Source organism: Oreochromis niloticus, linkage group LG6, assembly GCF_001858045.2.
Source record: "Oreochromis niloticus isolate F11D_XX linkage group LG6, O_niloticus_UMD_NMBU, whole genome shotgun sequence".
Lineage (NCBI taxonomy): Eukaryota > Metazoa > Chordata > Actinopteri > Cichliformes > Cichlidae > Oreochromis > Oreochromis niloticus.
Genome location: NC_031971.2, coordinates 38,028,702 through 38,053,913, shown reverse-complemented (window position 1 = coordinate 38,053,913; position 25,212 = coordinate 38,028,702). Strand labels below are relative to the sequence as shown.

The following is a 25,212-nucleotide window of genomic DNA, read 5'->3' as shown; positions in this document are numbered from 1 at the left end:
TTATTTTATGCTTTGATGTCTGCGAAAGAACCAAATGTTCTCCAGTATGAAATGAGAAACGCTACCAAGATTAACAACTCAGAGAGGCACAGAGGCTGCATCTATTAATACAACTTAAAATTCACTTTTGTTACTTTTACTGTGTATTTTTACACAAATATTCTTTTGTTTGCTTGTTTACTGTATTTAAAAATGTGTGGTGACCAGTGCAGGAAAACATTTTCCCTGACTTCACATTCTGTAGGTGCTGTTAAGACTTAAAAACTCTCCTGCTTTTGAAATTAGCATTTGAAGAGTATTCACTCTGTTGTAGGAGAAACTGTTCTAAAGTGTTTTTATTTTATGACTGAAGAAAACTGCAAAGATTCCTGCAGGTCAACATGTCAGTACAAAGGTCACCACAAACACACAAGCGAAACAGACATTGGTGGGATGTGACAAAAACTACCACAAATAAAAGCAAATGCAGCTACAATAAACCCCTAATTATTCATTCAAACTGGTAGAAGGTTATTGATTCCTTTGAGGTTTTTAATGTTTGGAGTTCTGGAGAAAGCCTGGAGCTCAAAAAGATACGTGTTGTCAGGGGCGATTTTAGCCCTTTTTTGAATCAAAGCACCCCCAAAGATTTCTTACTTTTTTGGACAATATTTGCTGTCTGTGTGACACACTGCTAAAAATATAAAAACCATACAGTACTTGGTTGAGACATAACATTTTAACAACAAAAGTATAGCAGAGTGCTCTGTTTATATTCTAAAAGTGTTTTAAGCTGGCTTGTTTCAAAGATTCTGTACAGCAGCTTTAAATGTTTTCCAAAAGCACACATACACTTATCAGTGTTTCTCAAACTTTTTACAGTGTGTACCACCTGAGAAATTGTCAAGCTCTCCCAAGTACCACTATGAAAGCATGAAACTCATAAATCTTACAACACAAAATTAGTATTATTAAATTAGTAAAATTAGTATCTGCAGTAAAGATTTTTATTTGTAATAATATATTCTGTTTTGGGAGTATATTTTTATGTATCTGTATTATATTATACATACACATTAAAAGTGAATCTGTCCAAAAAATGCACTCAGTTTACTTCTTACTCACTATGAGCATCATTCATTATTCTCCCCCAGTAATTAAGGTTAGGATATGTTTTTTTTTTTTTATTCCAATCCATTCTTCTTTTGCAGCATTTAAATAAACTTTATCAGATTTGATGGTTTTGTTACAGACTTTTCAAAAAAAGTGTTTTGCCTTTCTTTCTCAAATGTGGGGATTAAATTGTGTTAAAATGTACAAAACAGTGATGTCATGTTTTGAGACGAGGACCCAGGCACAGAGAGACTTGATGAATTTAAGAATCATATGATTTAAGAAATTTGCAGACTTGCACAGAGATGGTAAAATTATGATGACTGATAACAGAGATGAAGACAACAGACGATGAGGACAGGGAGGAACAGGGGTTTAAATGCACCCAGGAGACAGTCAGAGAGAACTCGGGACAACTGGAGACATTTAAGGATACAGGGACTGACAGAGACAGGGAAGAAGTCTCATTGTGACGTGTAAAGTTTATCTTGCCTGGCTGGGCAGCTCTCTGGGTGCTCAGCACCCCCAAAGCTCTAATCCTAGAATTGCCCCTGCGTGTTGTTCATTAAAATTGAAATGATTACTACACATTATTTCTTGAAAAACCTTGTGGATTATTGGAATAAAAAGGAGAATACTATAGGGGACTACATTTTAGTTTCCTTTCATGCTAATTGTATTTACCTAGCAGTTTGATCCAGCTGAATAAGTAAACTGCAAATTAATCCACTCAAAAACATAGAGTCAACTGCTTTCCAGAGCTGACTGATTTTCAGTCAGTGGAATAGTTTACATGACAATCGGATCATTCTGCCTCGCTCGATGTTTCTGAAACCACCTGAAGACCCAACCTTTTCATTATCTTCTTAACTGGCATCGTACAGACACGTCTGACACCCAGCCCTGGCAGATGGGCGCCCTCTCTCAGGTTTCTCTCTGCTAAAAGGGAGTCGTCTTTCCCACCAAGCGCTTGTTCATAGGGGATCATCTGATTTCTTGGGTTTTCTCAGAGATACTTTACTTTGGGTATAAACTATCTTAATGTTCATAAATCTGATTTTAACGACATTGAATTGATTTGAAATTTTTGCCAGTTACATTTTTTCCAAGTTGCTCAACTCTTGAAGTTTCCAAAACAGTGAATGACTTTCTTTGCATATCTTCAGTTTTTACTCGTTCATAAAGGAGCATTTCTCTTTATTAGCATTTCAAATGTTTTAGCATATTTAGGTAAACAATTGAACGAGGTATTCTGAACAATTAACATTTGCAGATTCAGAGGCCACACAACATGAGCACAGCATAATTACAACAATTTCTGAACACTGGAGCCTCCTCAGGCTCCAGCTCAAACACCTGATTCTTGACTTGAATTGTTTGATTTGATAGTGTTCGAAGTGTCCTGTTTCAAAGTAGGCCCACAATTTTCATTATTTTTGTTCTACAATATTATCAGAACAACAAAACATGATGTAAAAAATGCAAAATTAAAGAACCAAATAATTATAAAAACCAACTGCAGAGCAACCACTGACCATCACTGACCATTGAGTGACTTTGTATAACTGCCACATTACACAGCAAAAAGGAAACATTAGGTATGAGGTTTATGACAAATGTATACTGTGAGATCACTCACCAGACCAATTATTTGATTTTACACTGTTCTGATTTGAGTTTATGGCTCTGTGGAACATAAAAGTGTCGGCATCTGATGATTATTCTCTTCAGTACATCATGTCAACCAGTTAACCTTAGAAAACTAGTCCTGTTAGCTCTCAGTGTCAGTGAGGAATACTCTTTGAGAGTTCTGGCAAAATACTTAGTAACTTTCTTTACAATAGCAAGCTGTTAAAGGAAGCAATAAAACAGAGAGTGAAGTGATATAAATAAACTACCACAGCTACATCTTGATGCATTTTCAATCATCCAGGTAAGTAAATCTCCAAAAGTTGATTCTGTTCATCTAGACGTAGCGTTCAGATGAACAGATGTAATTATGCTGTGCTCATATCACAGCTACAAACAGGTAAGCCAAATCTTTCTGAGAACCTAAATTGAGGAGGACCGATTTTGAATTTGCAAAACGTCAGGTTTGGCCCCCGGGGACATGACATTGACATCTGTTTGTTTTTTTGCTGTATAATCAGCTATTTCCATAAATGTACCTTCATTACAAAAATGTTTTGAATAAACGTCTTGATGCATTCTCAATCATCCAGGAAAGTAAATCTCCAAAAGTTGAATCTGTTCATCTGGACGTAGCGTTTTGTGGGAGAAACGTTTCGTCACTCATCCAAGTGACTTCTTCAGTCTCAGCTGACTGCAGGTTTCCCCAAACCTTATAAACAGTACATTTGCATAATGACTGAAACCAGCCCACTGAAGGAACAATGGGCTGTGAGGTCAGTTCCTTAATCATAATTATGCAAATTCCCTGAATGGTACTCATGGCCATTGATCAGTGTTCTTTGATCAGTGGGTTTTGGTCAGTGATTGTTGATCAATGGTCATGGGAATTTGCATAATTATGATTAAGGAACTGACCTCACAGCCCATTGTTCCTTCAGTGGGCTGGTTTCAGTCATTATGCAAATGTACTGTTTATAAGGTTTGGGGAAACCTGCAGTCAGCTGAGACTGAAGAAGTCACTTGGATGAGTGACGAAACGTTTCTCCCACAAAACGCTACGTCCAGATGAACAGATTCAACTTTTGGAGTTTTGAATAAAGTCCAAATCAAATGAGAAAACCTGTAAATAGAAGTTGCAGATCAAGATGTTAGCCCGCTTTCTATCACACCATATTTCTTACCTTTGATCTTGTATCTGCACTAATCTAATTAATCTGTTGATTAGAAATATAAACTACCACATCAGCAGTTCATTGCATTAACTCAGCAGCCACACCTACTAATAGTTGAAGAATAACAATAAAATCCATTCAGAGCCTCTCACTCAACTGCTCTCAAGCACTGATTAAATATTTTCAGTCCTTGACCTTTTAGTGTGGAGTCCCTGACGTTACAATCAGATCATTGCTGTCCTTTTGTGTTTCACAAACCCGTCCATGGACCCATCTCTTATCTCTTTGTTTTGTGATGACACACTGTAAAAAAGAAAATGTTGAGAAAACGTAAAATTTCAAGGCAACATGATGCAAGAGATTTTTGAGTTTTCTCAACTTTTGCCAACTGCTGTTGACTCAACTAAGATTTACAAGTTCTGCCAACTTGGATCTCCTTGTTCACCTAATTAGGATAATCCTGGAAGTCTAACGAAGAAATTCTGGTTTCAATGCCATGTATTTCTGCCTTCACCAAACACAGATATTCTTGTTGAGTAATCATACAATTCTTACTCCAGTGAGTTGAAAATTTACCTATATAAACAAAGGAAAATGTATGTTGTTATTATACTTGAAAAAACACTTAATAAATAGATATAGAATAAAACAAAGCACAATTCAATGTTATCTAAAAGCTTATTTATTTTGTTCAACAGTCTTTTCAGTACATTTCAGAATGTCATGGGTAGTAGGGTGAATTTCTGTTAAAAAAAACAAAAAGAAAGAAAGAAAAGAAATAAACAAACAAAAACGTGTTGCCAGTTTCTTTTGGGTGCTTTGAGCACCCCAGCAGAGACGTTAAAATTCTAGAGTCCAGAACCAAAAAAGAAAAGTGTCCAGCAACTTAATAATTCATGCACACACACCCTGACCATCTTGTAAAAGCTGAACATAACTATTGCACATTAAATAGGGTAGTGCTACAAACGATTGCCTATGCACCCAGACATTGACATTTTACACAGGCTTACTATGATGAACTATGGAAGTTAAAAGTTCTTAGAAATGTTACCATCAATGAAGAGGAAACTAACACTATAACAAATCTTTTAAAATACTACAAGACAAATTTTCACCATATATTCTCAACAATACAGATTCATCTGACTAAAATTTACATTTCGAATAATGATTTATCCACTTCACCTTCATATTGTCCGACCAGGCCAAAATAAGATGGCCTGAATTGCTTCAAAGGTAAAACTCATCTGCTTTGGATAATCAATGTTGAGGGCATACAGAAGGCCAAAGAGGTGTGCCAGGGCAGTAGAGAGATCTGGAATGTTATGTAGCACGATGTCCCCTTCCAACACAACTGCATGTTCTCGCACAGACGTATCAGCATCGTCATCTTGTAGGATGGTGAGGATGGCAACTGATGCACCGTTCAACACTGGTTCCAAAATGTCAGTGTCCTGAAGAAAAGTAAAATATGAATTATTGAAAGCTAAGAAAAACTAAAGACAAAACAAATTTCAAAAGATTTTAACTTTAACCTCTATACCATGCTGGTCGTTTGACCCATGGAGGTTTTAAGAAGAAAAAGCTTATTTTCTTTTAATTAATGCCACCTTGTGAGTTTTGTACAAAAATAATTTTCTGCTATGGAACAACCACTAATAATGCCCAGCTGCTGCTCAGCAGAAAAAAAAAGGAGTGAGAGTTATGACAACTGCAATCCCCACTATAAAATTATCTGGACTGCACTGAGAAAGTGTACATTTCCATTTTGGATAAACTCATCCTTTAAAAACATCTCATAGCAATTAGTTTTACTTGCATTACTTTTTTGTACTTACTAAGCACTTCAGGAAAACCTCTGTTGCATCTTCTCTTGAGGAAAATGGGCAGGCCTCTCAGTGCCCGTTGGACACAGTGTTGGATGTCTAAAGAGTATTCAGTGGAAAACAAGAATTTCAATTAGTGAAGTAACATGGTGTACTATACACTATGCAAAATCAGAACTCTCATAGTAATGAAAGTAAAGCACAGGTCAGACTCAGCAACACGCAAAACGTACAACCCCCCCCCCCAAAAAACAACAACAACAACACCATGTTAACAATTTTACTTTCGTTTTACAAATTAAATAAAATACTGCCAAATAAGAACAAAGCAATGACTCATGACATTCATTTTTACTGACATATCCACTGATGTGTTTTGTTTGAAGCCAACATCTTTTTCAGTTTCTGTTAAGAGAAAAGTATACTCTCTTCTAAAAATGTCAGATAAAGGAGCACTTCACTCACCTGTTCATCAAGTTTATCCAGGAGGTCTTCCATCTCCTCACCAAGAGCTCCCTTCTTAGACCAGTACAGTTTCAGCAGGCCAGGCACAACTTTGTCAAGGGATGCATTGAAGGTCCCCAGGAGGTCTTTGCTTGTGATCCGATGAAATTTTCAGATATCTAAACAATACATTCACCAAAATAGTGTCATTTATTCAGCACAGAAAATTCCTGGGTAGCTGTCTTGGACAGTCTGCACCATGTTATATGCCTGACTGTGTTATCAACAGCAAAACCTACTTCAAAAATCTCTCATGAATACGTCTTTTGCACAGGAATAGAAACACCCCCCACAAAACCCAGTATCAATATGAAAATACATATTATGTTCTAAGTTGCACCAAAATATGTGACCAATCAGATTCTGTGACCTGCCTTAGTATTCTTTCCCTAACAATCTCAGACTATAGAAGTCCTATTTCTAGCACAAAAAGAAAAAAAATACATGCTAAGTCAAAATTATGAGATTGCCTTTCTGTTTCACAATTTCGATTTAGCATGGGGACTCTTGTACTGGCAGAAATGTTCAGGGTAAGGATTTCAATATAACACTGGCAAGGGCCTTGACTGGAGTGGTAGCACAAGATAATAAAGTTGGCCAATGCATTACCCCAGCAAATACCGTACTGCTTCAATATAAGTATAAATCATGCCCAATTTGAATAATAATTAAATTATAAATAAATTAGGACAGTCTTACCTCCTCAGAGGAAAACAGCGCAGGTCATCTCTCCTGGACCTCAGATACCATAGGCTGACACTCCACGACCTCTCTCCGCCTGAGAGAAAATGTTTGCAATAATGAAACATTTCAATATAATGTAGAAAAAAAAAACAAAAAAAAAAGTTACGGATCGGACTCCCCGATCCTTACTGCGCATGTGCAAAGTCGGACCGTACAGATCGCGTCTACCCGTGGAATTGTACATAAAATCAATACTCCACCAACAAAAAGGCTCTCAAAACAATACAATACTTTCCACAGCTTTGAAGGATGGGTCAGGTGTATCCTTCGTGGCCCACCCTATGCCAGAATTCATAGCGCGGCCCAGCCGATTCTAGTTTCAAACAATGGCGGCAGCCACTTAGTTTTAATATTACTCTTATTACTCTTTCTGGGTCACAAAGTAAACTTTTAAGGTATTTTCAGGCGAGAATGTAGCTGTGTAAATTTCAAATATCTGCTCAGTTTATTAAGACAACACATTTTTGCAAAAATGCTTCTACGTTTTCGGAGACGTCTGTTACCACCAGCTTCGATAGCTAGCTGGGGATTCAAGGCTCGCTAGAGCAGCGAGAGCAGCGAACTCCTGGCATATCATTTTCAACCCCCCGCGCGGTCCTTCGCTAGCTTAAACATGATATATAAGTCCCTTAGATGACTTAAATATGTTATTGTTTGGCTTTTTTTCAGTGCTTTACTCGTTCCACCCTCCTGGGTCCTCAGGAGGATGCAGCCTAGCGCTTGTAGAAAATCCTAATAACAGATGTCGTTAGCTTACCTGCTAGGGCAAATGGCCGGCAGCTCCCGCACCTGTCCAAAAAATGGTCAAATAATACACTCCAACTTCAGACCAGGTAAAATCCGTAATGGTCGAAAAATTGTAATTTTCATCCAACTTTGGCCACGTTTGTTCAAAGTTTCTTAGCAGGTTTTCAGTTCAGAACACATCGACAAACCACTATCACACAGTCTGCTCAGACTCGTTTGGTCTAGTTCAAACTTATTCAGACCACGACGTGTGCCAGTCACCTACGGGGTTTCCCACCGGTTCCCAACTCGACTCAAAAAATCTACTCAAAAGTTGATAATCTTTGTTATGCTCGCTAGAAAATCTTAGTTAGGACAACAATGGAAGAAATTTGTTGGGCAGACAAGCTATTTTAGGTTGTAAATGGAAAGTTTTATTTCTAAGTCAGTTTAATTTGAAAACTTTACTCAAATCAACAATTACTAGTTATCGTTTTTACAGTGCATGTCCCACACCTCTCTGCTCTTTATCTGTTTGCAATTTATCCGCTGCTGGATTCAAAAAACAGATATTGTTTCGTTTCTTTCTTCTACTTTGTTTCATGTTGGAAGTATATTCTTGAAAAAATATGGTTTATAAATAAACTGTGCTGACTTATTTTTAGCTTTGGTCAAATTGAATAGCAGCATCAGTTCTCTAGAGTTTCAGTAGAGCCCGACCAGACTGGACCATGAATAAAATAAGGCTTGATGAGTTGAAGAAATCACAGTATTGAAGTGAAAGCACTGAAACTAGTAAAATAATAAAATGTATTATCTTAGCATTTCTGATACAAAACTAATAGTTACCCCTTCACTAGCTGAAGCAGATGGCTGCCCCTCTCTGAGCCCAAATCTGTCTGACATTTGAATTTTTACATTGCAGTTTAAAGTGATTTGCATTTGGTTGGGTTTTTTGGCAGTATAAAAAGAAGAAAAGTTAAAACAACATCCTCAATAACAGCTTTGTACTGAAAATATGTGGGGCTAATTTAAATGAGTGTTACTGCTAGAAATATCAGGCACAGAAAAATGACCACTATGACTGACAGATTCAAAAAAAGACAAATTTATGAGACAAAAAAAGCTGGCAGGCAGCTGGGCATAGCAGGGAACGTTAGCTCAGATCAGAAGCCAGCTCACTTTAATGAAAACGAGCTTGCAGTTCTCTGAATTTTCAAAGTTAAAGTCACAAATGAAAAGAACACAAACCTAAAACAAAAGTAACACAGTCAGCCGCATGAGAAAAATTAAATGACAACAGTTCTGTGCTGGAAATGTTAAGTAGAACTGAAAAAAAATGACACCTGTAATTAGTCTGTTTTTAAGAAACAGTCCCAATTATTTTACTTATTTTACACTCTAAATAAATTCAGTCTTGGTGATAATTTCATTAAGTGGGTAAAAATTTTGTACGATAATCCTCAGGCGTCCATTTTGTCTAATGGACTGAAATCAGATAGTTTCCCATTGTATAGAGGAACGAGGCAAGGCTGCCCACTGTCACCTCTTTTGTTTGCTATTGCCATCGAACCATTAGCCGAGGCTATAAGGACGGCACCTGATGTACGGGGCTTGCAAATCGATTATGAGCATAAGATCAGTCTATATGCAGATGATGTTTTAATATTTATTTCTGATCCAGAGACATCAATACCGGCTTTACTTAACATTATTGATACATTTAGTCAATTTTCTGGTTATAAAGTAAATTTGACTAAGTCGGAGGCTATGCCAATTGGGAGCCTTAATTCAGTGCCAACTGGACTGTTTTCTTTCCCCTTCAAATGGTCCCCCACAGGTTTTGTATACTTAGGGATATTTATAACTCCAAAATTTAAACAAATGTATTGTCACGGCTGGGGCAGCAGTCGTGTTGTGGAATGAATGAGGACCCAAGATGCAGATGGCGGTGGAGATGCGAATGAGGATTTATTTACAGTGAGAAATAACCAAAGCCAGGGCAGAACTAAACATAAACCTAGACTGGGAAAACTAATCACAAAAGGAGGACACGGGGCGAGGAACAGAGAGACACAGAGAGACACGCAGTAACACTGAGGATTCACAGAGGATGAACACAGACAACGCCACGAGGAGCACAGGCAGACACACAGTATAAATACACACACCAGGTAATCAGGAAATGGCACACAGGAGGGAACACGGCTGGAACTAATGGGCATAACGAGACACAAACCTACAAAGTAAAACAGGAAACACACAGACTGTTTTACAACACAAACACGGGGACACGAACAGAGCACCGAGGACAGACACAGGTAGGGCTGATAAAACACTAAACTCCAGGTTCAGCCCTAAACTAATACAAAATCAGAATAAACACAAAGCACAAAATGAAATCCAAGGAAACACAAAACGCTGGGTCAAAATGACCCAGGACCATGACATGTATAAAGCAAATTTTGTCCCTCTGTTCGAGAAGGTAAAGCAGGATTTGGAGAGATGGAATTCCCTACCCATTTCCTGGCTAGGACGTATAGCTTTGATTAAGCTGAATATTTTGCCTCGACTGTTATATCCTGTTCAAATGATTCCAGTTATATTTTCAAATAGGGTGATGAAGGATCTGAATGGCTGGCTAAACTCTTTTATATGGAGCAAACGCAGACCAAAACTTAAGATGGCTACACTGCAGCTCCCAGGTTCAGTAGGGGGTTTAGATTTACCAAACATTAGAACATATCAATTGAGTACTCACATGTGCTATATTCATGACTGGGTCATAAATAATTTACACTCTATCTGGTTGGGGATTGAAACCTGTCTTTCAAAGTATCCATTAAAGGACTTACTGTTCTTTAAGAACTTTAAAGATATTAGATTGAGCTGTGATAATCCAGTCACACTTAATACACTTAAGTCCTGGCGATCAGTATGTCGAATTGAGGGAAGGTTGAAGTTAACATCTGTGTTTACCCCTATTGTGAATAATCTTGACTTTCAACCCGGAATGTTAGATATAGGTTTTAAGGAATGGAAGAACAAAGGAATTCACAGACTGAGGGACTTATTCTCCAACAATGTGGTTATGCCATTTGATCAAATGGTTGAGAAATATTCTCTCCCCAAACATGACTTTTTCCGTTACTTACAGATAAGGCATTATATCTTGCATAGTACTAACTTTAGTGAGAATCATGAAGTCTCTCCTGTTGAAAAATTATTATTTTTAACAGACAAAGAGGTACCTGTGAAGAAATTTTATAAGGCTTTATATTCTGTACCTTCAGTGATGTCACAGAGGCTTAAAGGCACATGGGAAAAGGAGTTAGGTATAGCAATTGATGAAGAGTGGAAAGATGTCTGGAGTTATGCCAAATCAATCTCAGTTTGTAATCTTACCAAAGCAATACAGTTAAAAATCCTACACAGAATGCATATATCCATATTTCACAGACATCAGTATAATCCTACCTTTTCACCCATGTGCCTCAAATGCAAGACAGAAATTGGTACCCTAATTCACAGCTTCTGGTCATGTTTGAAATTGCAAGAATATTGGTCTAATGTGTTATCTGAAACGGAGAAGATTTTCTGTTGTGAATTGGAGATGGACCCTGTGTCTCTCATACCCCAGTATGAGGCCTCCCCAGCCGGTGGTTAATATCCAAGAATAATAGGAGATTGTACTGTGTTCTCACCTATGCGGCGAGGAAGAATATACTACTCCAATGGATTAATGAAAAAGCACCAACTATTAAAGGTTGGCAAAGAGTAGTGTTGGATGTAGTCCCATTGGAATACCTTACATGTGTACTGCACTCAAAAACAGATCAATTCTTTAAGGTGTGGGAACCATACTTGAATTATCTGGAACCTGATGTTTCTAATATTATGTTACAAGGATTCTCTTGAGTGTTCCAACTGCAACATATTGGGACTACAGCTATTGTAGTGTATTGTATTCTTTCTTTCTTTCTTTTTTATTTTTTTAGATGGACCTGAGCTGGTGTTTTGTGCTTAGTTATCAGTCTGTTTATTTGTTTGTTTTTGTTCTGTTTTGTTTATTTGTTTTTTGTTTGTTTTTGTTTTTATTTTTTTATTTATTTTTGGTTCTGAATTGTACACTTTATTATGTTATGCAATTATGTACTATTTGTGAAAACAGAAAAAACTAATAAAAAAAACATTATTTAAAAAAAAGAAACAGTCCCAAAATAAAAGTTTGGGACTGTTTCAACTATGTGAACCTGAAAATTTTGTCCTGCTTTTTTGCAAAAAAAATTAAAAATTTTCTGCAAGTTGACTAATCAGGGAATTATGTCATTGATTGTACTGTTTTCAGTTTTACAGGCCATCACAAAAACTACCTCATTATGAACATCTCTAAAACAAAAGAAATGAAATGATTTCTGAAGATTCAGGTTTCCTCTCCAGCCTGTGAACGTTTGTGTGGTGGACATAGAGGTGGTAACACAACATAAATATCTAGGTTTACTCCTAGATACAAACTAAACATAAAACGGCAGAATCGCCTCTATTTGTTAAGGACACTAGGATCTCCTGACATCCGCAGTAAATTGCTGCAGATGTTCTGTAATGGCAAGTGTGCTTTTCTATGCTGCGGTCTGCTGGGAAGACAGCATCAGAAACAAGGATGCAAGGAGGCTGGGCAAAGTAGTGAAGAAAGCTGGCAGACTGGACACACTGTGGGTGGTACAGGAAAAGAAAAACATCAGTACTGGAAGATCATTCGCACCCACAGCCATCAGGCTTTTTAATTCTCATACAAATAGGACACGCGTTATGTCAGACACTCAAGTTTCCCTTTGGGATCAAAAAAGTTATTCTCATTCTTATTAATGCAAATGTTCTGGCAGAAAACCAAATGTTCACCAGCTGGACAATGAAATGAAACTTGACTTTAAAACATTCCAAGAATTAGCAAATCAGAAAGCCAGCAAGCCTTAATCTCCTCTTTTGAATTCACTTTTTAATAACTTCTGTGCCCCTCGTCCTTTCTTTTCTTCAGTACATTTTTATTTGTATTTTTTTCTATTCCTCACACTGACCAAATTTTCTCACAGAATGAATAAATAAATAGACTTCACCAAAGGTAAAAACAAACAAACAAAAGTTGGAATCAGCGTTGCCAAGGAGTTTGGCCTGGTGGTCACGTGACTCCCATCCTAGAATACCTGTGAAAAGTCGCTAAAAGTCAGATTTCTGAGGCTAGCTATCACCTATTCATTTTCTGTTCATTATATTCATTATTTATTTATCGAAATTGTTTCTTAACCCTGTTCATAATTATTTAGTTATAACTTATTTTATAACTGCGTGATTATTAGTCAGCGAATGTCGCTTTGTCTAATTGTTAGCTAACTGTGCGGCAGAAAAATGGCGACTAATGGTCGTGAGGAGGAAAGCACCGCTGCCGCTGCCGATGCTGCGATCTGGAGGCAAAGGCTGCTCAAATGCTGGAACTTTGTCCTGGTCAACAAGTTTTTGTTTCTAAGTCTGTTGGGGGTTGCTGGTGGTAAGTGATGACTGGTTAACCCACCAGTTAGTTTGTTCTGAGCGGTATGGTTTTGTGTTGCTGTTTATTCCAGGTTGTTGTTTAGCTGCACAGCTGTGTGACTAAATGTCTGTGAAAGTGTTTTATAAATACACTTACAGGGTTAATTTACTTCTGATGCAAGTCAAACAGTATGAGGCAAGTCCACAGGCTTAATCACTGAATTTTAATCAGGGTAAATGTGAACTAAAATAACGTCAATATTAATCACATAAAAATGATGAGACAGCTCAGTAATTGTGTTGTTTTTTATTTTCATTTTATTTTAATTAAAATACAGCTATAATACAACTTTGTCGCACTTTACCATTACCAGATACACATTTGCGCATGCGCCAGTGGTTTCTTTAATTCCTTCTTTTTCTTTATGTTGCTAGCAGCTGTTATTTAAAATGGTTAGCTGGTCACACGATCAAAACTCTTTTTTGGCATATTTGTTGCAGGTGAAAATCCCAACAGGCTAAACAGCTACATCTGGTGGGCTAATGGAGCCATCGCAGGTGTTTTCACCATTTCCACTGTTGACAGTTGAAAGCTGCTGATGCCTCCTTGCTGTTGAAATAATTCAAATAAAGTTTAAATGGGAACATTAGAAAAGATTGCTCCTGCAATTTATTTACTAAAATTAAATATTACAATAAAACAGAAAGAATAAAAAAGAATTACCAAATAAAAAACAAATGTGCTAGTTTATACCAAAACAGCACTATTTCTTTTTGAAAGTGTAAATAAAAATACTCGTTGTTTGTTTAAAAAAATCTAACAGACACGGTTTACACTGATGATTCATTCAGAGTAACTTTCATTTTTATCCAAATCTTTTGCAAAGTTGTGGGATGAAAAATTAGCACACTGAAGGCTAAAAAACAAAAATGAAGGGGTTTCTGTCACAAGAAGACTTTTGTGAATGAAAATGAGTTTGCAGTTTGTTGTTGGCCTTAATAATATGATTGAAAGGAGGTGTTAGTTTAAATGTGTGAGTTTATTAATAACTTTTAACCAAGAAAAGTGTAGTAATATTGATCCTTCACTAAAAATAAACAAAAAAATAACAATCAAACATTTACTTGTAATTTGGCAGGGTTTTTTTTTCTTTATTAGGATTGTTTTGTTTTGTCTCTTGTTTATAAATTAAAACTTTAATCCTGAAAATTTCTTGTTTTTTCACAGGTGTCATTCTGGGCTTGATTCTGAAGACCTACACACATTTAACTTCAGTCACCCGGCACTACATCGGCTTTCCTGGAGAAATACTCATGCGGATGCTTCAGGTGGTTACTGTTCCTCTTATTGTAACCAGTGTGGTTGTTGGTAAGTTGCATGTTTTTGTTTCCCTCACACTGTTAACTGGTTTGGGAAAGTTTTGGCAAGTTATCAAATATCCAGACAGACCTGTCATCCATGTGACCAGTGAGTAACTATGTTAAAGATGGTATGTTCATATCCTTGACCTGGTATAGGATGGGAGAGGTTTGAGAATTTGAGAAATGTGTTTAAATTGCTTGTGTTGGTTTATATATGTTCGTGTGTGTGTGTGTGTGTGTGTGTGTGTGTTTAGGTGTTTCTGGTCTAACTGTCAGAGCATCCAGAAGAATTGCCATTCGTGCAGTGATATATATTATGTCAAGCTCACTGATAGCTGTGATCACAGGTGAGACAAATGTTTCAGATTACCAACAATTATTAATTATTATTAATTAATCCACTTTTTAAGTGTGATATTGTTAGGCCTTTTCAGGAAAAAAATGCTTCTTTGGTTTCACCAAGGGTCCACTGAGAGTTTAACATGACCCAAATTCTTTCAGCTCCAATCAAACAATCAGGGTGGATGTTCTCCCATTACAATAATATTTAACAAGGTTTAGTTGAATTAAAAGTTATTTCCAAAAGAACTAAGATGTGCATCACCGCTTTACTTTGAACATAAACACAGACAGAAAACTAAATATGAGTAACATTAGGGGTGACTGAAGTTAGGTTCACATCTAATGACCTTCCCCATGTGGCTGGTTATAGAGCTGTGTTTAGCTGTGCTAATATAGACACATTAGCAAAGGACAAATGTTTTGTGATGGTTAAATTGTTCTCAGTAAAAGTGCTTGTTGAAGGTCACTGATGGGCCGAGACAAAGACACAGAAAATGGACCAAACTTCAGCCAGAGAAGTTCTGACATGATTCTTGTGCAACACCTAATAATTTGTTGCTGATTTGAACGATTCGCCATGAAAAAGTCCTGATCCTAAGCTAAATGTCCACAGTGAAATCCTACCTGAGAATGATCCTTTTCTTCTTTCAGCTGCTCCCTTTAGGGGGTCGCTATAGCTGTCCCCATCTCCCCTGATCCTCTTCTTTCACACTAACCCCTGCATGTCCACTTTGCCTACATCCATGATTTTTTGGAGAGAGTGATTTATTTCTGAAGCATTCAGGACACTGTGAGCCTCTAGTGTCGACTGTGAGTGTTTTTTTTATAGCTTAAATATGTGCTTATACATGAATAGTGCTGATAAAGAGCTGCAGAGGCAGAGAATGATCCAGAGCACGAAGTGCTTGGACCAGGAAACAGGATCGATATGTCATCCCTTAGCAGCCAGGGTAAAACATCTGTACGCATTTGTTCTTGATTCCTACACTCAGTCTTGAATTGTGTGTTGTAGGAATGATATTGGTCGTGATTATCAAGCCAGGAGTCGACTACGTTGAGGATGAAGAGCCAGAAGGTGAGGAAGATTTCTCCACCGTCGATGCCCTGCTGGATCTGTTAAGGTGGGACATCATTTCAGGCTGGAATTTCTGTTCTCCAGGAAGGTTTTTCAGGTCTTCTGTCATTCATCATTAATGTGTTGAGGAGAAATATTCTTTATGTGAGTTTTGGCAAAACATCAACAAAATTCACGCCATATCCTTGGGTTGTGTTTGTTTTATATTTGGTCGACATTTAAAAGATTAATGAACGAGCTTTCTTGCACATAGGAACATGGTCCCACAGAACTTGATTCAGGCTTGCTTCCAACAGGTATGATTCAGATGTGCGCCTAACTTTCTCGGGTTAATATTCTCTTATCAAGATGAACATGAATATTTTTTATTTGTTCTCGTAGTACAAGACTTCCACAGTGGTGGTGGAAAATGAGGATGATGACCAAAACTCCACCGTGGGAATGGTAAATGTTTGTGAGCTGATCTGCAGCATTACAGTCTGAGACACGCGAAGTTATTCTGAGACCATCGTTGTTTTTGTGTCTTCAGAATGCAACAGATGTGCAGCTCGTGGGCCAATATGTTGAGGGAACCAACATGACGGGCCTGATCATTTGGGCTTTTATTTTTGGCCTCGCCATTAACAGGATAGGAGAGACGGGGGACGCCCTCGTGGAGCTCCTTACTGTCATTAATGAGGCCACAAAGAAGATTTTCAACATGATACTGGGGTAAAATGAAACATAAATTTGCTCTCTCTATTCCATTTTTTAAAAATCATTTTAGAAACGCATCACAAGTTCTGTAGTGTAACGTGTGAAATACATGAAACAAACATTATACTAATCTGTCTATTACAGTAAGAGTATTGACAGGATTCACATATTCTTTCTAGAATATTATTTTGTTATGAAGAGCTTTAATTGCATTTATGTATTGCAGTTTGTTCTTATTTGTTCTTATTCTGTCAGATCATGTATGACTGTTGCATACAAGCGATCTCAGCAGATTACCTGCTGAGAGTAAATGATGTCAGTGATCCTGGCAGAAATGAAATAAATTACTTTCAAAAGTAATTTGCCAACACTGGTGATGAACCTGTCTCATTAGTGCGCTGACACCAAAGTGGAAATGTGATGTGCCCGTGGCCCAGCCACTATTTTACACCCCGCGAATGACTGGATACTTGAGTGTGAGTTAATTTCATGGCATTAATTAATCATTTTTTTAAAGATTTGGTTTCTGTTTTCAGATATCTGCCCATAGGAGTGCTATTCATGGTCACAAGCCACGTTGTTGAGGTTGAGGACTGGGAAACTGCTCTGAGTCTTGGAAAGTTCATGGGAGTGGTTATTTTCGGGTATGTGCACCTTAACAGTGGCTCCTCTTCATGTGGCAGCATTTGAAAACTTGATGATCAGTTGTGGGGCGTTTAACTTTGTGTAGAGGAACTGGTGCTTCCTTTAGATGCCCTGAAGGATGATTACAGGATAAAGTTCTGGACCCCAAATGTGCAACGTCAGTTTTAAGGAAATATGAACATTAACCACCAGATAGGTCTGTTAGCTCAAAAAAAAAGTCTTCTTTTGGGGGAATTTTGAACAATGGAGATATATAAATCCTTCAGTTGAGTCTCATTGTTTTTGGCAGTGAGAAACTGTACTTGGTATAATCACAGTTGGTTGTGTATATACTGTTTTTTCAGGCTTCTGATCCATGGCCTGGTGATTCTGCCAATGATCTTTTTCATGTTTGTGAGGCGTAACCCTCTCCCTGTCATGAGAGCGGTCACCCCGGCCTTAGTCACTGCAATGCTGATCTCATCCAGGTAAGACACACACAGAGGGCGGTGTTCTGTTGTAATCAGAGGCCGAGTAAGTTCAGATGTAATCCTGGGTTTACAGGCTTATGAAGGTGGTTCACTTTTTCCTTTCTGGCTTCAATTAGGCTGTATTTATGTCACATTTTTCCATTTTCTCAATACTGCTACTCGTGTTGCATCCAGTTTCTATTATTAATTTCTGACATAGTCTGACCTTCTTTGTGAAATATGTTGGTGTAAGTGAAGCCAGATAAAGAAAAGGTTTTAGCACAGGCCCCACAGCTGACCGAGTAAATATTTTATAATTCCATAACTGTTTAAGCACTAACAAAGGATGTTCTGTGTCTCATAGCTCTGCTGCACTACCCCTCACGTTTTTGTGCTGTGAGGAGAAACTGAGGATCAACAGAAAAGTCACTCGCTTCATGCTGCCCATCTGCACCAACACCAACATGAACGGAAGCGCCCTTTACGAAGTGGTCGCAGTAGTTTTCATCGCCCAGCTCAACCGCATCAATCTGAACTTGAGCCAGTTAATTACCATTGCGTACGTCAGTATTTCTGTTGTTTCAGGCCTTTAAAAATGCATCATGCAGACTCTGAAGAGTCTGTACGGTTTGCTTTGGTGTGCAGTGTGACAGCAGCAGCCACCAGCATCGGCGCAGGAGGGATCCCAGCTACAGGAGCAGTGACCACTCTCTTTGTTCTGACAGCGGTCGGCCTACCTGCTCAGGATGCCTCTATTCTGGTGGCTGTAGAATGGCTCCTGTAAGTTTAGCTTTCTTTTCATTTTAATGTCTAACACATTACTACTGCTGCCTCTTCACATCTTAAAAATTGTTTGCTGTGTTTGTGTAAAGTTCCAAAGATCTCAGCGAGTTCCTGAAGTCCTGCAAGGTAAACCCCAAGAATCATTACTTAAAACACAAAGGAAGGACCACGAATAATGCAAAGAGCATGAAACTGTAGTGATATTAAACTATAATGTTGTTTTGCGTATGGAGGCTATCCCGGCATCAAATTATCCAAGTGTGTTGCGTCATAAATCCAGTTCTGCATTTTGTAAGAAATCAAACTCTTTGACTCTTTTTACAGTTCAGCGAGTTGTGATGATTTTTAATGATGTATAGACCTCTGCCTTCAAAGGTGTACATGAATCCCTGTGAGCACTACGGGCATGCTTCGACTCGTTAAACTAAAGACATGCCACCATTCAGTTGCTTGTAGACCACCTTTAGCAGCAGTAACTTGAAGTAACTGTTTTCTGTGTGGCTTTATCATCTTTAGTGTCACTGTGGAGGAATTTCAGCCCACTCTTTTCAACAATGCCGCTTCAGTTCATTCAGGTTTTCAGGCATTCATTTATGCACAGCTCTTTTTCAGCCCAGTTTTAGCTGTCGGCAGATGGCCTCACATTCGACTCTAGAGTAGTTTGATATACAGAAGAGTTCATGGTCGACTCAATGACTGCAAGCTGCCGAGGGCCTCTGGCTGCAAAACAAACCCACATTTCGGTTCATATTTGTATTGATGTGCTATGTTTAGCTGTTCATGTGTTTCAGGGTTAAGGCTCATTATCAGAGTTTAGAAAGAACGATTTGCTGACTGACTGCGTTCTGTGGTCATTCTGTGCCTTTCAGAGATCGATGCAACACTGTTGTCAACGTCTTTTCAGACTGCATTGGCGTGTCGATCATCTATGAAGTGTCCAAAAAAGAACTGGAGGAGCATAGACAGGAAATGATACAGTAACTATGATGACTTCCTTTCTTTTTAACCCTAAGATTTCCTCAGAGGTCCTCAAGGCCCATTTAGGATTTGTTTTTGTTACGATATGATAATTTAGCCTTTTATGAAGAAAAAGGCTGAACTGTATTAGTTGTAGTCAGGAGTTCTGCAGCCTTGAGAGCTAATAAACTAGAACTGGAGATTCCTGACTGATTCTCTTTAGAAGATGGAAATCTGAACGGAAACCCCCAATGCGAAAATAGAGTGAGAGGATGGAAAGAGCATTTTTAAAGTTTAAATGAAAACTGTTCAGCACAAATAAAACCACCTTGAGACACATATATAGACAATATAAAAGATGGACATACATGCTAGCTTCCCAGTTCAGACCCCGATGCTAAGTGCCTTGAATCAGGAGTGATATCCGTGGCCACAAAATAATTTCCAGGCCGGTAGAAGCCTGAAAAAAAAAAAGGCCTTTAGCTCCCTCTGTGAACTCAATAAACACGCCCCATTATAAGTTTACAGACTCGGTGGCTAATTTCAGGCCATACTGAACAAAACTTGTTTTATTTTGTCATTTTTTGTTATCCTAAAAGCGATGATTTCACCGTGCGATTCCCCCCTCACTCATCACACTGGGGCTCGAAACAGAAAATGCCTCGACTTGGTAACAAAACCTCACTAACCAGTAGGCGATGTCGCAGCGGATACGTCCATCTTTATACACACTTTGTTCATGTCACATGTTTGTGAGATGGAAAATGTTTACAGTTTGTTTTAGATCTTAAATGACCACATCTTACTTTTCTTTGTCTTTGCTAGGATGGATTTCAGCAACGCTGCGGACGTTGCCCCTGACCAGATCCAGGTCCACTTCAGCGACAGGGAATCGGAAAACGAGTCCCTACATACCCCACCCGAAAATCCATTCTCTGAATTCAGTGATGCAGCGGAGCAGCTCGACCCAAACCCGTCATCCTGAGACCCAGTTTCAATGATTTAGTGATGAGTACAGTGCAGCAGTGGATGTGGTACAAAAGCCAGTTGATCTGTGTAAAACTCAGAATCAGAATCAGAATCAGATGGAATAGATGAGTCTTGTTAAATAATCTCAGCTGTATATACTTCTATTAAATTTATGTAACAAGCTGTTGAAAGTTATTGAAATGTATTTAATCTTGATGGAGTAAATCTAGTTATTATTTGGGTTAGAATAAAATTCATACAATCACTTTTGGCCTCATTTTCATGCCAGTCTTCTGCTGGCACGAAAGTCTCTAAAAATCCAAATGCAGTCTGAAATTATGTTGAATTTTGGGTTTATGCATTACGGACATCATACACGTGTTAGAAAAAGATCACTGGCAGAGAGGGAGGCTGATACTGAAACTGATCAGAATCCTTCAACAGGAGAGAACACAAAAAACAATGCTGTAATATTAGGACCACTCTGGTCTTTCTGGTCCATATTTTCGTCTTTGTGCATTTATAATACCAAATTTTCTATTGTTATTTTGAGTTACACAACAACAATAGTAGAGGTGGATGAGTTTAAATGCATGGGATCAAACATCCAAAGGAACAAAAGGAAAAAAAAAGTTGTAAAAGATGCTCGGAAAACTGAATGTAAGCAGCACAGTCTGGTCTTTTTCTGCTTTCCGTTCTCCCGTTAGGGGTCACCGCTGCAAATCATCTGCCTCCGGCTCACCGTGTCCCTAACACCCTCCTCTAGCACACCAACACTCTGCATGCCCTCTGTCCATAACTTCAGTAACCTCTGTGATCTTCCTCTCCTCCTCCTGCTGGGGAGCTCCATATTCACCAGCCTCGCTATTCTCACCTCCACACTCTCCCTCTTCTCCCTTTGTCTTCAGTCATCAGTGCCAAAGTTTACAAATTTACACCAACACCTTAAATGTGTCATGCATGTGCACATCTGCAAAACTTACAGCTGCCCAGGGTTTGTGACATTGTTGCTCTGATTATGTCATAGCCAGATGGGCTCAGTACCATAATTACAGGACCTGGTCCTCAGAGATCCTGAGATCAGATTCACCCATCATATTTGAAAATATTTAGCAGTTCGGTGACTCATATTAATATATCCCTTAATCTTTTCCTATTTTTTTGGCCATAGTTGGAGTGAATATCTGACTTTATGGATGATAATGTGTTTGTTTATGTGTCTGCATGTTCGGCTTTTATTCTAACTATGAAGCACTTGGGTTTTGAAAAGTGCTATACAAATAAAGTTATTATTATTATTATTATTATTATTATGTCAAAGCAGCTGCAGCTCTAACTTTATGCCTTACCACAAACCAAAAAGGTGGAAAAACAAAAATTAGCCAAAGTGTTAGTGGTGTCCCTCAACTCACCTGTGCTCAATAAAAGGAATGATAAAAAAATAAAAGTCAGAAGATTACGGCCAAAAATTTGAACAAGTTAAAAAAAATCTTAATCTTCAGGCTGCAGAGACTCAAAGATTTCAACAGAGCAATTACCGGTTCCCTCAACACGGGGAAAGCTAAGCACATGCATTATTTCGCTATCCTCTCAGGGCATCTCACAGGAAGTGCAAAGTCAGGGTAGAGTAGCCACAAGAGAATAAAATCCAAAACTAAACTAAAATACTAAAATAGAGCAGATACACTGAAGTCAGTGCACTGTCACTGAGGAAACACAATATTTTCAGGTCAGTGCCAGTCACTTGGGTCAAATTTAGGACCAACATACTGACTGTAAGAAATAAGAGATCTACAGTAAGTCCTCATTAAAACCACAGTAAGTGGCAGCCTTGAGGGCATACGTCTATACCTCTTTCATTTTGTCCCACCAGTTACCTGACTGAGGCTGCTGTGGCTGAAACGCTCTCAGGATGTGCTTCCATAGTTGGCCTTAAGTTTCCTATACGAATGATCCTTCACCTCTGACCTCTGTAAACAGTGCTGAGATAAGGTTTGTGGGCTCAGTCATTCATTTTGATTTATTATGAATTAAACTTATATTGTTTATTATCATACCAAAATGGCAACGCAAAATGCTCATCTCCTTGCTTCGAAATGGGATCAACTGGAGCCAGCCTCAAGTGGTCACTGGAGGTACTTCAGTTTTTGGAGAGGCTATGATGGCTTTTTGCGGTTTTCCTCTGTGATTAGCTTGATGTCATTTTAAAGATGCAAATGCAGCAATTACATATCTTCATGTGAAACATGAGACAGGTTTTTTTCTCATTAAGCAGGGAAATGAAGGCAAAGTCAGACAAACTGATAAACTTTATTAAAAAAATAAGTATAAAAAGTCATACAAAAGACTATAAAGAGAACATTTAAATCACAATAATCAAAAGGCACAAGTAACCAACTTGATAAGCTTCACACTGCACACACTGCAGCCTGTTTGGTTTTGTTAGTTCAAAGCTTTCAGAGCAATAGGCAGGAGCCGCCATAAAGTTCCTACCAAACCAAATCCAAAGATTCATTTAGTTCACAGCATTTAAAAAAAGATCTGAAGCCCTGACAGGAAACAACAAATCTGTGCTGCTGGAGTTTTAGGTGGAGTCCTCCTTCCAGCGAACATCGACTCCACTCAGAGGGCATCCAGAGCAGCTCTGTTAGCCCTCCTTCCACCAGACCTCCGCAGTCCTGGATCAAAGCTGGCACCTCACAGAGCCGGGATCCTGGACCGATGTGGCCTTGCCTAACCATTCCTGCAGAGCAGACGATTTTCAGGGTTTAAAAGCTGCTTCAGGGAGTCTCAGTCGTTGGCAGCCAGCCCGAAAAGCTCCAGCAGCTCCTTGTTGTCCTCATCGATGAGATCAGCCGGCTTGTCCCCACAGTCGTTCTCCAGCTCGGGGTCGGCACCCAAGGAGAGAAGATAGCTGAAAGAAAGATAAACCGTCGTCAGTGAAAGAGATCACCATGCTTCAGTGTCAGGGAGCGTGACCTACATCTGTGGAGCCACTGTAAACAGCCGCCTCCAGCTGGCTCACTGCGATTCATTTTGCTTCCTTGGATTTGCATTGCACACAATCTTCCCTTAAGCTAAACTTCTTAACTATAGAGGAGAAAGTCTCGATGCTCACCGTGCGATGTGTGGGAAGCCATCACTGCAAGCCATGTGCAGAGGGGTCCATCCCTCCTCGTCTCTCTGGTGGATATCTGCTCCATACTGGACCAGGAGCTTCACACACTCCAGGTTCCCAGACAGGACGGCCTCGTGGATTGCAGCCATTCCTGCTCAGAGAGGAAAGCAGGACACAGCGCACTGAATAAAGTCTGAGAAGAAACATTTCTACTAGTATAACTGAACCTTTCATTCGTGTTGCTCTCACCGGAGTGGTAAATGGTGTCGAGCGTCACTCTCTGGGCTCGGATAAAGCGTCCAATCCTTTCCAGCTCGCCCTGTCGCACGTAGTCCTGGAAAAGGATGTCATTAGGGAAGTGGACACTTCGGATTGGCTTCAGAGAAGCAGCGCCTTTGCAGGTGATTGGGACGTCCTGGATGCAAGGTTTGATTCCCAAGGTCTGGGATGCAGGGCAGTGATAGTATTTCATCATGGTCTCTGCAGAAGTTTTCAAATGCAGCAAGTAGAAAAAGATCAGTCGGTCTGTTCTCAGCGTGGCTCTCTCGCTGTCTAGTGAAGAGTTCCTCTGAAGGCCCGGCCTCCCCGTGGGTCTTTTTATACTCTGTCGGGCTATTTTAGGATGCAACACCTCACAGATCCAGTGGCGAGATTTGGAAGATGAGTAGTCCCTCTGGCAGGCCTTCCCACTGGCCTGTCACAAGCTTCACGTCTCCAGACATTACAGCCAGTAACCCTTACCTCTGCTGTCACCCCCACATGCCCAGATGCTGTTCACTTAAAGATAGCGGTGACATCTTGCCAGCTGAGTGGGAGGGGGTGGGGGAAGATGGAGGCTTCTAGTAAACACCAGGCTGTGTTGGTAGGGGGTCACAGAGGGGTAAGGTTGCTGGCATGTGGAGGCTGTTGACCAGTAACTGCCTGACACAAACAGTCAAGAAAGGACGACTGTCATCATGGTCATCATTATGTGTAACACAGGACGGGTAACTTCCAGATTACTGAGGTTTGCATCATCCTCTTTATCAGTAAGGCAGCGCTGTCTTCTTCAGACTCCTTAAATGTGAAGATTTGCTTCATTTCACTTTAAGCTGTTTTCGTCTTTCCAGCTGTGTGATGCTAAAATAAAATGGATGGATTGCCTTGAAGTTTTGTTTAATGATCATCTCCAGCTGAAAAATCTAAACAAATTTGTGAAGTCCTCTGACTCCTCCTCTTTTAAATTTGTTGGTTTTTGTAAAATGTTTCTCATCAAGTTTGGTATCGAGCCTGTGGCGGCTCCTGACCCGTTATATTTATTTCCTGGTATCATATAGAGTGACAGAGAAACACTCAATGCATTATGGGAACGCCCCAGCAGCCTTAACCTATTGCAGAACAACTAAGGGATGGTTCATGGTCACCTGATCCAGCCTTAACTATAAGCTTGATGAAAAAGGAAAGTTTTAAGCCAAATCTTAAAAGTACAGCCTGAAAACTGAAGGTGATACACTGATTATTTAAGACCTTGTATGCCAGGAGAAAGATTTTAAGTTCTGGTTTTAACAGGGAGCCAATGAAGAGAAACTAATATGGGCAAAGTAAGTAATAATAA

The 25,212-nt window shown here is 39.1% G+C and overlaps 2 protein-coding genes and 1 long non-coding RNA gene across 8 annotated transcripts; 1 reads left to right on the top strand and 2 right to left on the bottom strand.

The window, feature by feature from the left end:
* Positions 1-4,830: 4,830 nt before the first annotated feature.
* On the bottom strand, positions 4,831-8,199 carry LOC109202377 (uncharacterized). The gene is made up of 5 exons (XR_002062304.2): positions 7,731-8,199; positions 6,929-7,007; positions 6,191-6,348; positions 5,738-5,824; positions 4,831-5,353 (listed from the first exon to the last, which is right to left on the bottom strand). It is a non-coding gene; the product is annotated as an uncharacterized LOC109202377 (long non-coding RNA).
* Positions 8,200-12,850: 4,651 nt separating this feature from the next.
* LOC100709518 (excitatory amino acid transporter 3) lies at positions 12,851-20,760 on the top strand. Of its 6 annotated transcripts, none has more exons than XM_025908059.1 (14): positions 12,851-12,919; positions 13,099-13,241; positions 14,451-14,551; positions 14,839-14,931; positions 15,939-16,047; positions 16,255-16,297; positions 16,383-16,445; positions 16,531-16,712; positions 17,234-17,341; positions 17,687-17,809; positions 18,156-18,350; positions 18,437-18,571; positions 19,444-19,551; positions 20,357-20,760. In XM_025908059.1, the coding sequence occupies exons 2-14, from the start codon at positions 13,180-13,182 to the stop codon at positions 20,514-20,516; spliced, it is 1,482 nt and encodes a 493-aa protein (XP_025763844.1). In that variant the 5' UTR covers positions 12,851-12,919; positions 13,099-13,179; the 3' UTR covers positions 20,517-20,760. The 6 variants fall into 6 exon arrangements, with proteins under 6 accessions (XP_025763844.1, XP_013128522.1, XP_025763846.1 ...); XM_013273068.2 differs by having other exon boundaries at positions 14,451-14,591; XM_025908060.1 differs by having other exon boundaries at positions 12,886-12,919; positions 13,084-13,241.
* Positions 20,761-22,791: 2,031 nt separating this feature from the next.
* On the bottom strand, positions 22,792-24,392 carry ppp1r27b (protein phosphatase 1, regulatory subunit 27b). Its single transcript, XM_003448003.5, has 3 exons — positions 23,868-24,392; positions 23,619-23,769; positions 22,792-23,414 (listed from the first exon to the last, which is right to left on the bottom strand). Exons 1-3 carry the CDS (start codon positions 24,091-24,093, stop codon positions 23,291-23,293), a joined length of 501 nt encoding a protein of 166 aa, XP_003448051.1. The 5' UTR covers positions 24,094-24,392; the 3' UTR covers positions 22,792-23,290.
* Between the last annotated feature and the right edge of the window lie 820 nt (positions 24,393-25,212).

Bases quoted from the DNA above. Each gene is read 5' to 3' on its own strand.
- LOC100709518 (XM_013273068.2), top strand. From the start codon at position 13,103: ATGGCGACTAATGGTCGTGAGGAGGAAAGCACCGCTGCCGCTGCCGAT. The intron at 13,242-14,450 runs GTAAGTGATGAC...GTTTTTTCACAG, and splicing joins TCTGTTGGGGGTTGCTGGTG to GTGTCATTCTGGGCTTGATT. The intron at 18,351-18,436 runs GTACGTCAGTAT...TTTGGTGTGCAG, and splicing joins AGCCAGTTAATTACCATTGC to TGTGACAGCAGCAGCCACCA.
- ppp1r27b (XM_003448003.5), bottom strand. From the start codon at position 24,093: ATGATGAAATACTATCACTGCCCTGCATCCCAGACCTTGGGAATCAAA. The intron at 23,770-23,867 runs GTGAGAGCAACA...CTCTCTGAGCAG, and splicing joins CGACACCATTTACCACTCCG to GAATGGCTGCAATCCACGAG. The intron at 23,415-23,618 runs GTGAGCATCGAG...TCTTTCTTTCAG, and splicing joins GGCTTCCCACACATCGCACG to CTATCTTCTCTCCTTGGGTG.